At 45.0% G+C, this 13,986-nt stretch overlaps 1 protein-coding gene across 7 annotated transcripts in view; it reads right to left on the bottom strand.

Moving 5' to 3' along the window:
- The window catches only part of LOC118084299 (uncharacterized), a 57,132-nt gene that overhangs the window by 32,753 nt on the left and 10,393 nt on the right, over window positions 1-13,986 (bottom strand). For 4 of the 7 annotated variants that reach the window (XM_088664674.1, XM_088664672.1, XM_088664678.1 and 1 more), the window contains exons 2-3: window positions 5,162-5,247; window positions 3,830-3,928 (exon numbers count right to left, since the gene is read on the bottom strand). In XM_088664674.1, coding sequence (XP_088520800.1) covers window positions 3,830-3,851 — 22 coding nt within the window. In that variant the 5' untranslated portion in view covers window positions 3,852-3,928; window positions 5,162-5,247. The remainder of the gene's footprint in view (window positions 1-3,829; window positions 3,929-5,161; window positions 5,248-13,986) is intronic. The other 3 variants (XM_088664671.1, XM_088664677.1, XM_088664676.1) reach the window with 1 other exon arrangement.

The raw sequence follows: 13,986 nt of genomic DNA, 5'->3' as shown, positions 1-13,986 counted from the left end.
TGCGGTTCTGTGCATGTGATGACCGTGCGCACCGTTTCTGTGCAGGTGCAGAACGCACGTGCGGCGAAAAGACTTCTAGGTTTGTTGACTTCGGAAGTCGAAACCTTCGGAAGTCGAGTCATTCGGATGTCGAGATACCACTGTACTGCTCCAAAATCCCACAACACCCCCCAATGGACTAGAATGTTATCTAAACCTCCATTTAAATCCAAAAGAAGAGAACTCACTCTGAAATTTACAGGTGGTTCCTAATACCAGGGGGACTGGTGCTGATATGCCCAGGAACCTCACCAAAATATTGGAGAGGCTGCCCTTCCACAGGCATCTCTACCTCCACATGTTGTGGGGATGCCCCCAAATCCAACCCTACTAGACAGCAGTCCTACAAGAAATACACAAAATAACTAAACAAGTATTTTGTATACAAGAAGTCACACCAGAACTGGCCCTACTGAACATCTTCCAAAATAAGAATGCCCACTCACACTATAAAGAGCTCATAACCCCCCTACTCTCAGCAGTCAGAAGCCTCATAGGCAGACACTGGAGAGACCTGTCAGGAGTAAACATGGACCACTGGGATCAAGTAGTATGGGAAACGGCCTTACTAGAAAATCTAACCAATAGACTGAAACTGAAATGGGGACAAATAGAAGAGGATGTTTTCACCCCGGTATGCCTCCCCTTTATTACATACAAAGCCCAACAAGACAAGAACAAGAATCCCCTGACAATGTGGCTACCTTGACCCAACAATCCATCCTCCCCCCAATAAACAAATCTCACTGCAGCCAACCAAAGACAACCAAAGACACCCTAGGCCACTCCCAACCTCTCTCACCAGCAAGGAAATATACTACGTCAGTGGTTCCCATGGAGTTGCTTCCTCCCAACTAAATTTTTGTCATTAGTTTTGTGTCTTTCTTTCTAGAAATGTTGCATACACACATTTTGCCGCATCCATCCCTGGCACTATCCAATGCCGCTCCAGCGCATACCCAGCCCACAACGTGCCCCGTTGCATGCCCGCTCCTGCTTCCCCTACCCCCACCCCAGGCATAGGCAAATGTGTTCTCTTTTTTTCTCTTCAAAATATGGCAACTCTATTACCACCCCACCACCACCCTCTCCCCCCACTCCCCCCACCTTATAGTGTATACAACACTAATGCCTCACAACAAATGTAACTGATCCATAGAAAACACAACCTGAAAAAGAGACATTGTAAACCAAGAAAATTATTTTTTAAAAATAATGTATAGTGTGGATGCAGCCTCCCAATTGCTAGTTCAGGAAAAAATACAGAGAGAAAAAGGAGAATTCCTGGATGCCATGTTTCAAGTCTGAGGCAGAACTTTTTGATGAAGAACCCAAGAGTGGCTGGTCAGAGCCATGCAGTCGGAGCTGGAGCAACCAACTAAAACCTACTTCTCAGGTAGACTGTGATTGAAATTATTGATTTCTTCTCAAGGTAATAGAAGTGGACAAAGCTGAACCTGGCAGGATAGTTTACTCTCTGGTTTTAACCCATTCATGCATTAATTAGACTTCAGCAAGTTGCTTACATGAGGCTGGTTATCCCACGCAAATGGCATTACCTGATCCAGACGGCGCCTATAAATATTCACAGTGATTCCCTCTCCTTTCTCGCCCTCACTTTCCGAACCTGTCACTCAACAGGCCTGCTCCACTGTAACAGCAGAAGGCCTCAAATCTGACAGTAGCACTATGATGCCATCAGAGGTCACAGAAGCATTTCCTAAAGTAGAAAACAGGATGTAGTGGTAGGAGTATTGGACTAGGACCTGGGAGAACAAGGTTCGAATCCTCACTCAGCAATAAAGTTCACTGGGTGACCTTGGGCCAGTCACCATCTCTTAGCCTAACCCACCTCACAGGGTTGTTGTGAGGATGAAATGGAGAGGAGGAGAACCATATACACCACCTTGAGATACTTGGAAGATAAAGGTGGCAAACAAATGAAATAAATAAATATGCACAGCAAGTCCTCATACTCCCCAGTTCCTGGTCTGCATCCTGTGTTCCCCCTTCCCCTGCCCCAATTACCTATCTACTTTTCTTCCACTAAGGCCACATCCACACCATGCAATTTTTAAAACACTATTTATTGATCAGCCATTACTTCCTGCAAAGGATTCTTGGAGGTGCAGTTTGTTAAGTGTGCTGACAGCTGTTAGGAGACTGCCCCCCCATTCCCTTCACAGCGATGCAGTTGGTTTAACGGTTTACCTCTCTTCACTCAGAGAATTGTCATTCTGGAAGGGTAATCATAGAATCATAGAATCATAGAATCATAGAGTTGGAAGAGACCACAAGGGCCATCCAGTCCAACCCCCTGCCAAGCAGGAAACACCATCAAAGCATTCCTGACAGATGGCTGTCAAGCCTCTGCTTAAAGACCTCCAAAGAAGGAGACTCCACCACACTCCTTGGCAGCAAATTCCACTGCCGAACAGCTCTCCTCACAACTCTCAGCACCGTTAACTGCATTTCCCAGCATTCTTTGGGGGAAGCCATGGCTTTTTCATGTGTTATTGCAATGCTTTAATTAGGCATGGCCAAACTTGGCCCTTCAGCTGTTTTGGGACTACAATTCCCATCATCCTTGACCACTGGTCTTGCTAGGTAGGGATGATGGGAGTTGTAGTCCCAAAACAGTTGGAGGGCCAAGTTTGCCCATGCCTGCTTTAAATGCATGGTGTGAATTTTGCTCAAGAGCAGCAGAAAGGTACCCAGCACACAATGTAATGTTGGGGCCAGGCACCAGAGATCTGGAGCTGGGGGTCTCCAATAGCAGGACCCAGAAGCACCTTCCTCCCTTTTGCTACTGGGGAACCTGCTGGAGGTGCTGGCCTGTGTGCAACTTGGCTTTATCAGTGCTACTGTGACATACCCTCCAACATCCTGATGATGCCAACTGGGACAGGACCTGGACCCTCAACACACTTGCCATGCCTCCCAGCCTCCTCTGGAGATGCATCCACCTCCCCTTCTCACCAGACAGTTCCCCTTCTCTTCTTTGGGGCTCACCACTCTCCACATACAACAACCCCACTGGTGGGCCCTTGCTCACCCTCGCCCGCCGCCATGACTGCTTCACCTCTCCTCCCCAACAGTCACTTGCCTCCTCCTCCCTCACCCAGTCCACAACACATACACATGAGGGTCTCAGGGACTCTTCCGCCTTCCACCCAAAATTCTGAGTGGGGGCCATGTGATGTGGAGGAGGGAGAAGAGGAAGGGTGATGCAGCACCAAAAACGGCAGCTTTTTTTGGCGGGAGCCCCAAGGCTGCTCATCAGTATGGGCAGATTGATCTTGTCACCTTGGGGCAGTTTTATTCTTGTTGAAAGCAAACACGACCTTTCCCATTCAGGAGTAGGGATTGGGGCAAACTTCTATTTCATTCACATTTAAAGCCAGATCTATCAAATTCTCACTCTTGGAAACAATATGAGAATCAAAACACAACCATCCTTCAAAACTCACATTTATCCCAATTGCATGGTGCAGTTCTCCAGCCAAATAATGCTTCCAAAAATGCACAAATTGAGGGGCACATATATTAGTGAAAATGGCATACAAAGACACATTATATTAAGAAAAGCTATTGGAATAATATGTACATTTGTTAAAATTGCTTATAAAAATGTGTTTTTATGAAAACTCTGAACAATTTTCATGAGGGGTTTTTTCTTCTTCCAAATTGCTGCATAAATTTAAAACTGGAGAAATGAGAAATGGAGAAAATGAAATTGGCTGACCCTTCAATCCCAACCCAGGAGTATTGAGAATGCAAAGTGTCCTACCTGGGCAATTGCAGTAAGGCATTCCAATCCCACTGGCTGAAGACAGGCAGACATCTGGGAGCAGCTGGTGGTGCTGGTCAGGCTGCCCTGGCTCAGCCCCTTGGCAGGAGGAGCAAACGAAGCAATCGGTTAGTTGCCTGTGGTTGCATCTCAAGCAGGCCCTCCCGAAATGTTTCCAATTTTTCCATAAAAGCTTGGATGCTTAATAGCACTGGGTCAAACCTTACAGCATTATGCAAGCATGCAGAAATTATTTCAAAGAGGAATTTAAGTATGTCACGAGACATTGAAAACTAGGTTTAAAGCTATTCAAAATATTAATAAGGCTTCTGGTCTGGACAAATAAATCAAACATGTAGTTGGGCAGATGCCTGCTCCATCAGTAAGTTCCAGGAAAACAAAGCTACATGCCACTGAAACCCCATCAGGTTATCCATGTAGTTTGGTCCATGTAGGTCCATAGTTGGGGAAGATTTTTTTATTATCTTTTATAGATACAAAAAAACCCACAGCTATTTTTCTAGAAAAAAAGATGTCCTGGAAGTCACCATGAGTTCTCTTATAATGACAATGGCACCCACCTGAGAGGTGCTGGGAAATGGTTTCTGAATAGTGTACAAGAGCAGCTTGGATCACCCTGACGTGCTTTGCAAAGGTCAGGTATTTTTCAATTATATAAAACAGTTTAGATTTCAAACCCCTATACAAATGGTTCCTGAGCAACCTTGGAGGTGTGTTGGGGAGGATTTTTCTTTTGAAATATCCACACTAGCTGGGATGAGGAAAGTGAGCCACTATGAGAGGGAAGCATCCATGGCTTGCTTTATAAGCAGCACCTCTCTGGCTGTGAGTTTTGAGAAGGTAGAACCCTGAGGGGGGAACACTGTCAGGCCCTGCTGCTACCTCTGAAGGTCAGTGGACGGGACTTTAGGGATTTCTGCAGAACCTGGAGAGCAGAAGTTATTGCAAAGGTGTTGGAATTCTCAGTAGGCAACATTAAGATCAGGCTGGTGTGTGTGTGTTTGGGGAGGGGGGGGCAGACATCTGAGAACATTTATCCCCAAAGAGAACTGGATACAAACATCTCACTTTCCCTCTCCTGGGGTCTGTGTTGTAGACATAAACTTCTTTAACAGCCATTCCTTCTCCCCAAGGGACCCCTGGGAACTGTACTGTATTTTTGTGATGGGGGCTGGGAAGGGTATCTGAGAATGAATTTTCACTCCCATCACCAAAGAACAAGTTTCAAGACATTATTTAGGGTGTGGGTGTGTGGCGGCGGGAGGTGATGACAATGTTGGATGGCCAACTGACCAGGAAAAAAGAACTGACCTGGTCAGCTGCTGTGTTTTTAATGGCATCTAGGTCTGTAGAAACCAGCAGTTTTTCAGGACATCAGCATTTTCATCTGTTAATGTCTGCAGGTCAAGCAGATGTTAAAAGCACAAGAACAGGGGCCAGACAGAAAAGGCTGGCCATTCTGTTTGGAGGAAGCCACATCAATTTACAGTGACATGAAAAGTAATGCAGTTCCAAAAATGCACCTCAATGTACATAAATGTACCAACAGCAACCCTCTTCAGGTTCTGCAGTCACTGCCTGGAGAGGTAACAGAATCCTGCTGCCTTGGTCCTCTTTCTCCACACAACCTGCTTCTCCATACCCTCCAGCATCCCACAATGGAACACAGTAGTTGCACACAAGAAGGGCAACAGTCTTTTCCAGCAATTCTTCCCCTGCAACTGTCATCTAGCCACAGGGATGAAATCATGCCTGTTTTGGCTTCTCTCAGTTTCTTGTTATTTCAAGTTCTGAATTTTCTTTGTAATAGTCCGTGTGGAAACCCATCAGCATTTTAGTGTGAATTTCTTCCAATACCTGCTCCCATCAGCCCCAGCCAGACTGACAGTTCTGCTGAAGGGAGTCGCAGTTGAAAGCATCAGGAGAACATCAGACTGGCGAAGGCTGATCTATAGGCTATTGTAGTTATTAATATTGCACAGTTTGAAGTGACTGGATGCATAAAAACTGACTTCTTTTGAAATGAAGCATTGGACCCATTAGATTGTTCAGAACTCGCAGAACTTCCTCAAAACAGAACGGAAACATCAGATGATACATGCAAACAGTTCCATAAGACATATGTCAGTCCAAGGTACAGACACAGCATCTTACAAAACATGTAAGATTTACAACAGACCTAGCAGAAATCTGTCTCTCCTCAAAGCCTGCATTCCAGCCTACTTCCTGCCTTAAACTATGCAGCTCCAGGAGAGTCATTTACATCGTTACTCTTAAAGATTCTAAGAACAGAGAACTCCAGCCACCAACCTTCCAAGATGGTGCAATTCAGTACCTCTCGTGAGATCTAGGGTTAAAACACCATGTCAAAGCTACCTGAGAAGAGTTAAGTATCAACACAAGAAGACAGCTCAGATAGCCCCATTTTTGCTCTTAATTTAGCTTCAAGGGGATCTTTCAGTTAAACCCTTCCTGAAATACACACAGGCATTCCCATTTCAGTGTAAATTAAAGGAATTATACTTTACATAGACAATAAGCAATTCAAATCAACCAACTGAAAGCAGGAGCACAAAACCCTCTATATTTCAACAGGGGCAAATGTAAAGATCTACAGGTGCACTATAAAGGGTGAGGGACAATTGGCTTGACAGCTAAACACATGGCTGTGATGAAAAAGGCGAATTCATTGCAGTGAGTTAGTCTAGGTGGCCCTTTGGATCCCCTCCAACCCTGCAAGCATTCTTTTCCTTCAGAATTAGAAGCAAACAGTTCACTTTTGCATCGTGTGTGTGTGTTATTTATAGAAAGTGTAACACTGAAAATGACCCATGCTCAGGTAAGATTTACTGAGTGTGTTTCTCCGTGTTCTAGGAAAGACCAGTTTAATGAGTCCTGCAGAGGCAGAAGCTAACATCCCTTGGAGGTTGGAACTATAAGCCCACAAGAGCTTCCATTAGATCAGCTTTGTGCCACTGTGTGCCCTCTTGGTATTTTAGACCACAACTCTCACCCACCTTGACATTGGCCATAGAAGCAGGGGCTGGTGGGAATTGGAGTCCAGTCCAGTCCAAACACACCAAGATGTTTATCTTCCAGCCCTCTAGTTCACAGTGGCAAATGGTGTGGGACTTCCTGCATTATGCCATGCCAATATTAAAAAAAATCAATTCAAATCTGCAGTTAGGATACATCAGGTGTTATATTCTACCCCATGTGGTTTTCTACTGCTATTTGTATGAATTGGGTGGCAATCTCCACACACACTCCCAACCTGTAACTGAGCTGGTTGGCAAAACAGGCTTAGCAACATCACAGCAATGTGCATGATAGCAAGCAGCTGCTAGGCTCCCCACTGCTCTTTCCATTGCTGCACGATGGAGCATGGCCATGGCTAGAACTCAGGGAACTCAGTGTTCCAGTTTAGCTCAGCGTGGTGTGACAGTGAGAAGAATCAAAGTGGCTGCAAGCCCCTTTCTTGGAGCCTGTACATTAGTATGGTCTTACTAAGCCAGGCTACTCTATGGTTTTAAAAATATCACACACACTTGTAAAAGCTGGCACCCCATTAAACAGGCTCATTTAGGTAGGGTGGCACTGTGGGTTAAACCACAGAGCCTAGGGCTTGCCAACTGGAAGGTTGCCGGTTCGAATCCCCTTGACGGGGTGAGCTACCGTTGCTCAGCCCCTGCTCCTGCCAACCTAGCAGTTTGAAAGCATGTCAAAGTGCAAGTAGATAAATAGGTACCGCTCCAGCGGGAAGGTAAACGGCGTTTCCATGTGCTGCTCTGGTTTGCCAGAAGCGGCTTAGTCATGCTGGCCACATGACCCGGAAGCTGTCTGCAGACAAACACCGGCTAACTCGGCCAGTAAAACGAGATGAGCGCCGTAACCCCAGAGTCATCCGTGACTGGACCTAACAGTCAGGGGTCCCTTTACCTTTTTATTTTTTAAAAAGTAAATTTATACTATTGCACCTGTGCACACCACAATGCCTTGATAATTTCACTCACACTTTATTTTTGGAAACACCAAACTTGGCCTTTTCACACCCATGAGCTCAATCTCATCTCAAGCCCAGTGGTCTTTTCTTGTCCTGTGGTGGTGTGAATGGATGCCCTCCAGTGCCCACTTAACAGCTGCTGGTCACTGCAAGACCACCTGTACAACACACCTGTTTGCAAAGATAAATTTGGAGAATTTTTGGTGCATGATTAGAACTCCTTAGGTATTCATTAGGGATGGGGGAGATATTTGATTCAGTTTGCAATTATAGGTAGCTCTTTGTTAAATCAAAATTTACTAAATAATATGTGACCCAAAACACTACCAGACTTCCTACATTCCTACTCCTCTGAATTTTGCAGTACAGTTCTCCAACCATGTAAGTTCTACAAAAATGCATATATTAAGATAAGCTGTACATAATATGCATGTGTCTGTGGGGGGGGGACACACAAACTAACATGAAATATATTACAACAAGTGTGCTTTGCAAGAATGTATATACAGTATGTACATGCAAGTCTTGATTTCCAAACACAAGGCATTCCCAGCAAATAGTTCATTAGGTGAGCATTCACATAATGAGCTGGCAATTTCCATCATTTCCTATGGAAGCATTTATAATCTGTGATTTGTCTCATCTCCTCTCTCATTGGTTTCTGCCTGATATGGCTGCCAGCAACCAGCAAAAGACAAAAAAGTAAGGAAGTGGACAAACTCTGGCTGTTCGGATATCTGAACCAGCCGTTAGTGTAGCAAGGTTTGGGTATAACCCTTTGTGTTTGGACAATTGAGGTTTCCGATAGCAGGACCTGTGTGCAATGAAAAAAATTGTACATGTGCATATTATGTGTAAATTAGAAAGAAAAAAACATGGACTGAAAGTGCCTTGCCTATCCCATGTAAACATTTAACAAATGCAATGTAAGGTGACCTAAAAATGATGGCCCCATAGATTAAGGCAGGCATCCCCAAACTGCGCCCTCCAGATGTTTTGGCATACAACTCCCATGATCCCTAGCTAACAGGACCAATGGTCAGGGATGATGGGAATTGTGGTCCAAAACATCTGGAGGGCCGAAGTTTGGGGATGCCTGGATTAAGGCATGACATCCTATGCATGTCTACTTAGAATAAAACCCCATTGAGCTCAGTGGGGCTTCCTTCTAAGCAAATCAGTACAGGACTGCAGCCTTATTGTTGCAAGGGCAGGGGTAGGCTATTCCATCTGATCCTTGGGGGACAGGATTCTGTGGAAGTTGGACAACAGATGAAAATAAATACCGGTACTAGATCCCAGTCTAAAGCACTGAGGTCCGACTTTGAACTTGTCATTCTCAAGAGAAGAGGTAAGGAAGCCTATGGCTTGGAATCCTCTTTTCTGACTTATTTCCATCTCTAGTTCTCATGAGAAACAATGCACACTGAGATTCCCCTGTGGAATTCATTTCTTTTGGTGATAATTTGAAACAATCTGCACTTGATTCCTCAAAATGCTGGACCTTCGCCTTTGCTCAGCAGAGTTTAGAAAAAATCAAGGCAACAAATGTTGTGAAATGCTCTAAATGACCTTATCTTTCCATTCTATCCCATTATTGTAAAATTTTCATGCCGCTGGGTTTGGAGGAGAGCTAAAATCACCAAGGGCAATTATATGCAGAGTCAAACTGGTGCATAGCTGTCCTTGCATGATAGTCCAGTGGGGAAACTGGCTGGCTCCAACCAGTGTAATTGTTACAATAGCCGAAGAGTCCTGGAAGAATAGAGGGGACGTGGAAATGGCCTGATTTGATTTTCTGATGAAGAAGGAAGTCACCAACATTCTGACTAGCGGCTAACAGGCCAAAATTATTATTATTCCCCTGTTCATGGATCATTAGGGAGGAGGGATTCTGGATGTGGAGCCACAAACAAGAGCAAAGTGTGGGAGAACGTATCACCAGCAGTGCTTGTTGGCTCCTATTTGCTGTATCTAGAAACCCACTCCATCACCCCAGGCTCAAAAATAATTGGCCTCACTCTGATTATTTCACAAGTTCCTCACATGCTGCTGCAGCATACCCAGCGAAGCCAGATCTGAGTAAGGGCAAGGCTTGGTGCAGTGGTGGAGCATAATGTAAAGTCGCCCGTCTGTTCTGTATACCAGAAGTGGTTTAGTCATGTTGGCCACATGACCTGGAAAAAGTTGTCTGCACCTCATAGTCGAACGTGACTGGACTTAACCTTCCAGGGGTCCTTTACCTTTACACTGTGGGGAACCCATGTGCTAGATAGGCTGAGCAAAAGGAATTTCAGCTTTCCCATCTTGTTCTCCCAAACTCGTGGACCCTGGAATAATTACTTCTTCTGTGCAGGTATTCAAGGAAAATTGGGGTTCTGTATTGCATGGGAAGCCTCTATGAGGAGAAGGAGGGTTCTCCACTTCAGACAGTCCCACCTTCAACTCACAGAGGCCAATAGGGAGGGAAGAGGTCAGAAGATAAACATGCTTATTGCAGGAGGTTGGACTAGATAACTCTTTGGGTCCCTTCCATTCTACAGTTCTATGATGCCTCATGGTGCCTTCTCATGTGTTACACCCCCTGCATTTCTCTGGCATGGGCTGAGTAAGGCTACGGTGGGACCATGAAGACGTCCTGAGATTCTCTGGCCATAGGACAATAGCTGGAACCGGGTTCACTCACTTGTCTTGCAAACAACAACAACAATGGGAGGTACTTCTTTAAAGTTAGGTGTGTATTGTGTTTGAGCTGTTTTAGGTTGGGGTCACCTATGGGTCCTTTCCAAGCTGTGATCTTGTATCTGTGAGGTTAGAATCTGTAAGAGGAAGCTACCTGAGCCAGTTGAGCTGGTGCCTTGTTCAGACAATGGCCCTAGGTCCATGGTTCTCAAAGGATGTGGTGCACCACACTGGTGTGGCAGGAGAGGATGGCAAGTGTGAAGGAAAGATTCAGCGACAATCAAAGTAACATTTAAACATGTCACTGTGGTATAGTGTAGTATCGGGGGATTTTTCCATTTGCAGCATATGGCTAGATAGATATCTTTTCAAAATGAGAGCAAGAACATGATACTGGGGACACTCCCAGTTGTGTCTTCTACAGTGGTGATCAGGGGTTTTCAACTCTGAAAAATCTGAAAGATCGGAGAAGACAAAGGCTTCTTTGTGTTGGTGAGGAGATGAGGGTTTGTTTGTCTCAAATCAGATCTACCAGTAATACAAATGAGATTACTTGGCAAAAGCAAGCTCACACTTCTCATGGAGTTTGCATGTATATTTAAGGACCATATGTAAGTAAGAGGCTAATTTATCATTCTATTTTGGGAATGATCCATGTTCTCATGCAGCTGCTGTTCTATACTTTCTGGGTGTCTCCTCTGTGCTCTCAGAATGTGCTCTGTTGCCACCTGGCCAGGTTTCATGCCATCCTAGGATGGAGATCTATAGCCGAGAGGTGGAGAGCCGTGTTTGAGTTTCAACTTATAATGAAGCAGGAGAGATAGAGGCATGTCTGGATTTGTGATGGAACCCAAGGCTGTGGCCTGAGGCTTTTCTGGGAACCAAAAGTGGGGGCAATATCTGCCAGAGTCTTAATCCTGTGAGCCCCACGAGTTGTATGTATGTGTAAATAAAACCTAAAGACTTCAAGATCTCCATTGGCACTCATTCCGAGGCATTCTGGAATGCTCAGAGATTTGGGTAGGTGCAACAATATGTTTTGGGGGCTTCTAAGGTTCCCATTGATTCTCTGCACCCTGCGTGGCTGTTGCTTATAACCACAGAAGCGTGTTTAACTCCCCCTCCACAACTCCCAGTAGAACTTCCCCAAGTCAGGTCTCAAAGGCCTGCCTTTCTCTTGTGTGTGGAAGACACATACAGCATTTACAGCGATAGCTACAGATGTCATGGAATGTCTCCTCCATTGGCCCGAAGCCTCTTGATCCCTCTCTCAACACTGTGAAGTAAAAAAAAGGAAATAGGCACCAGCACTTTGCCTTTTTCTCAGCAGCTGAGCAAGTTTGGAAGAGGAGGAGGAGGAGGAGGAGGAGGAGGAGGAGGAGGAGGAGTTTGGACTTGATATCCCACCTTTCATTCCTCTTAAGGAGTCTCAAAGTGGCTAACAAATTTCTTTCCCTTCCTCCCCCACAACAAACACTCTGTGAGGTGAGTGCGGCCGAGAGACTTCAGAGAAGTGTGACTAGCCCAAGGTAACCCAGCAGCTGCATGTGGAGGAGCGGGGAAGCAAACCCGGTTCACCAGATTACGAGTCCACCGCTCTTAACCACTACACCATGCTGGCACATTGGACTATAACTGGTCCAGATGTCTGCACTACAGACAGAGGCACTACAGAGAGGCCAACATTTCCGCACTAATCACAGCCCAACCCAGTTTAGCTGTTGAGAGAAAGGCAAAATGACATGTTCGAGTTAACTCAGAATTAATTCATGCTAGTTGTGATATGGAAATACAACTGCTATCTATGGGGAGAGCCAAAATGATGGGTTGGATGCCATCTGTACATAATGGCTCCCGTGATGTTTTCCATTACATTGCGCTTTCTTCCAGAGGAACAGGACGATGTGCATCTGAGTAGCAATCATAACAAGCATGCATTGCAAAATATCTATTGAGAAAGAAAATCACACTTCTGCTGACTGGAGGGGTGATTTGCACTTCATTTTGACACATACAAATGGCTGCTTTCTAAACAATGTCACAAAAAGTTATACGGCATGCATTTTTACTCCAAATATTGTAAAGCAAGAGGCCAGACAATGGACAGGTATGGCATTACTTCATCGGAGGCATGCCAAGTTTGGCTATGGACCTTTGGACAGCAAATGTTTCAGGAGTCCTTAGGGGTTAACAAGCATTAAATTCAGGGAGGCCCCAAAACAAAAAGGTCTAGCAATGGTTGGTCTTTGTTTTAACTCTGGAAGAGGCTGCTGGGCCAGGAAAATGGCTACTCTTGATTAATTGGCCTGTCTCTTTCATCTGCTTCAAACAGTTTAAAAGGAACCGGGGCAAATGCAGAGATGTTTACAAAGAGCAGGCTGGGAGGCATGGGGAAAGGGGTTTTTCAGGGCATAGATTTATAAGGCCTTTCTGTGGGAATTAAGGAAGCAAATATGTCAACGCTGCGAAAACTGCCACACCAGGTCCCCTGCACTGCAATGGAAGCTCCAACAGGATGAGGCAAAGTGTGTGGGTGAAGAGACAGAAAAGGGGTCTTCAGGGCACCTTGGCTGGTCTGCAAACACAGGATTTCTCCTGTGGGAAAATCAGCCCTGCAGACTGGCAAAGTGGTCCAGCTTTTCTGGGGAAATGTCGGCTATGGAGAGCACATAATGGCTGCCACCTGTTAAAAGTCAGTGCTTCTACATCTTCTATCCAATTTCAAAATTCATGTCACCTGTTACTTTCCTTTTCTCTAAACTAAAAAGTCCCAAATGCTGGAGCCTTCCTTCCCAGGGGAGGCAGTCCATCTCGTTGCTCATTTTGGTTGAGGCAGAATCACTGAGTGGATTATCTGTTGCAGAACTGAAGGACAAATCCAGACTTCCTTGCTTGCAGTAACGTTTGTTTAGGTTTTGTTATCAGGGCTAGTGCCTCAGAGCGTCAGAGGTTCTTGGGAAACACAAGGTTGTTGGGGTTTTTTTTTCCTGTTTGAAGGGTATAGCTTTTTTATATTGTACACGTTGTGCACCAGGAGAAAGTTTTTTTGAGATATTAAGCAGTTCAGGAATACTATTAAGCAAGCAAGCAAGGCTGTCTTAACTTTGCTCATCAGTTCTGTAAACCAGTGGTTGAAACACAATTTCAATAAATAAATAAATCATAAGTCACAAATAGATGCCACCTCACATTGCTGTTCTGAAATCGCCTTTGCAACCTGGTGCCTTTCATATGTTTTCGACTACGGTTCCCTTTATTTTGCCTCAAACACCTGAAGGGCCCCAGAAGCACTTTTGTAAGTTTAAGAGTGCTTCAAAGAAGAACAAATGTCATCCTTGCTTACTAATGGTCTTCTTTCAAAAAAGAAGTTGTGCTAATGACTGTGGGCTCTCCAGACTGTTGATGAATTTGTTTTAGACACTGGACTTTGTCTTTTTACAGGGGCCTCCTT

This window comes from Zootoca vivipara, chromosome Z2 (assembly GCF_965207765.1).
Source record: "Zootoca vivipara chromosome Z2, rZooViv2.hap1.1, whole genome shotgun sequence".
NCBI lineage: Eukaryota > Metazoa > Chordata > Lepidosauria > Squamata > Lacertidae > Zootoca > Zootoca vivipara.
The sequence above is the reverse complement of the archived record's forward strand: the minus strand, read 5'-3'. Positions and strand labels throughout refer to the sequence as shown.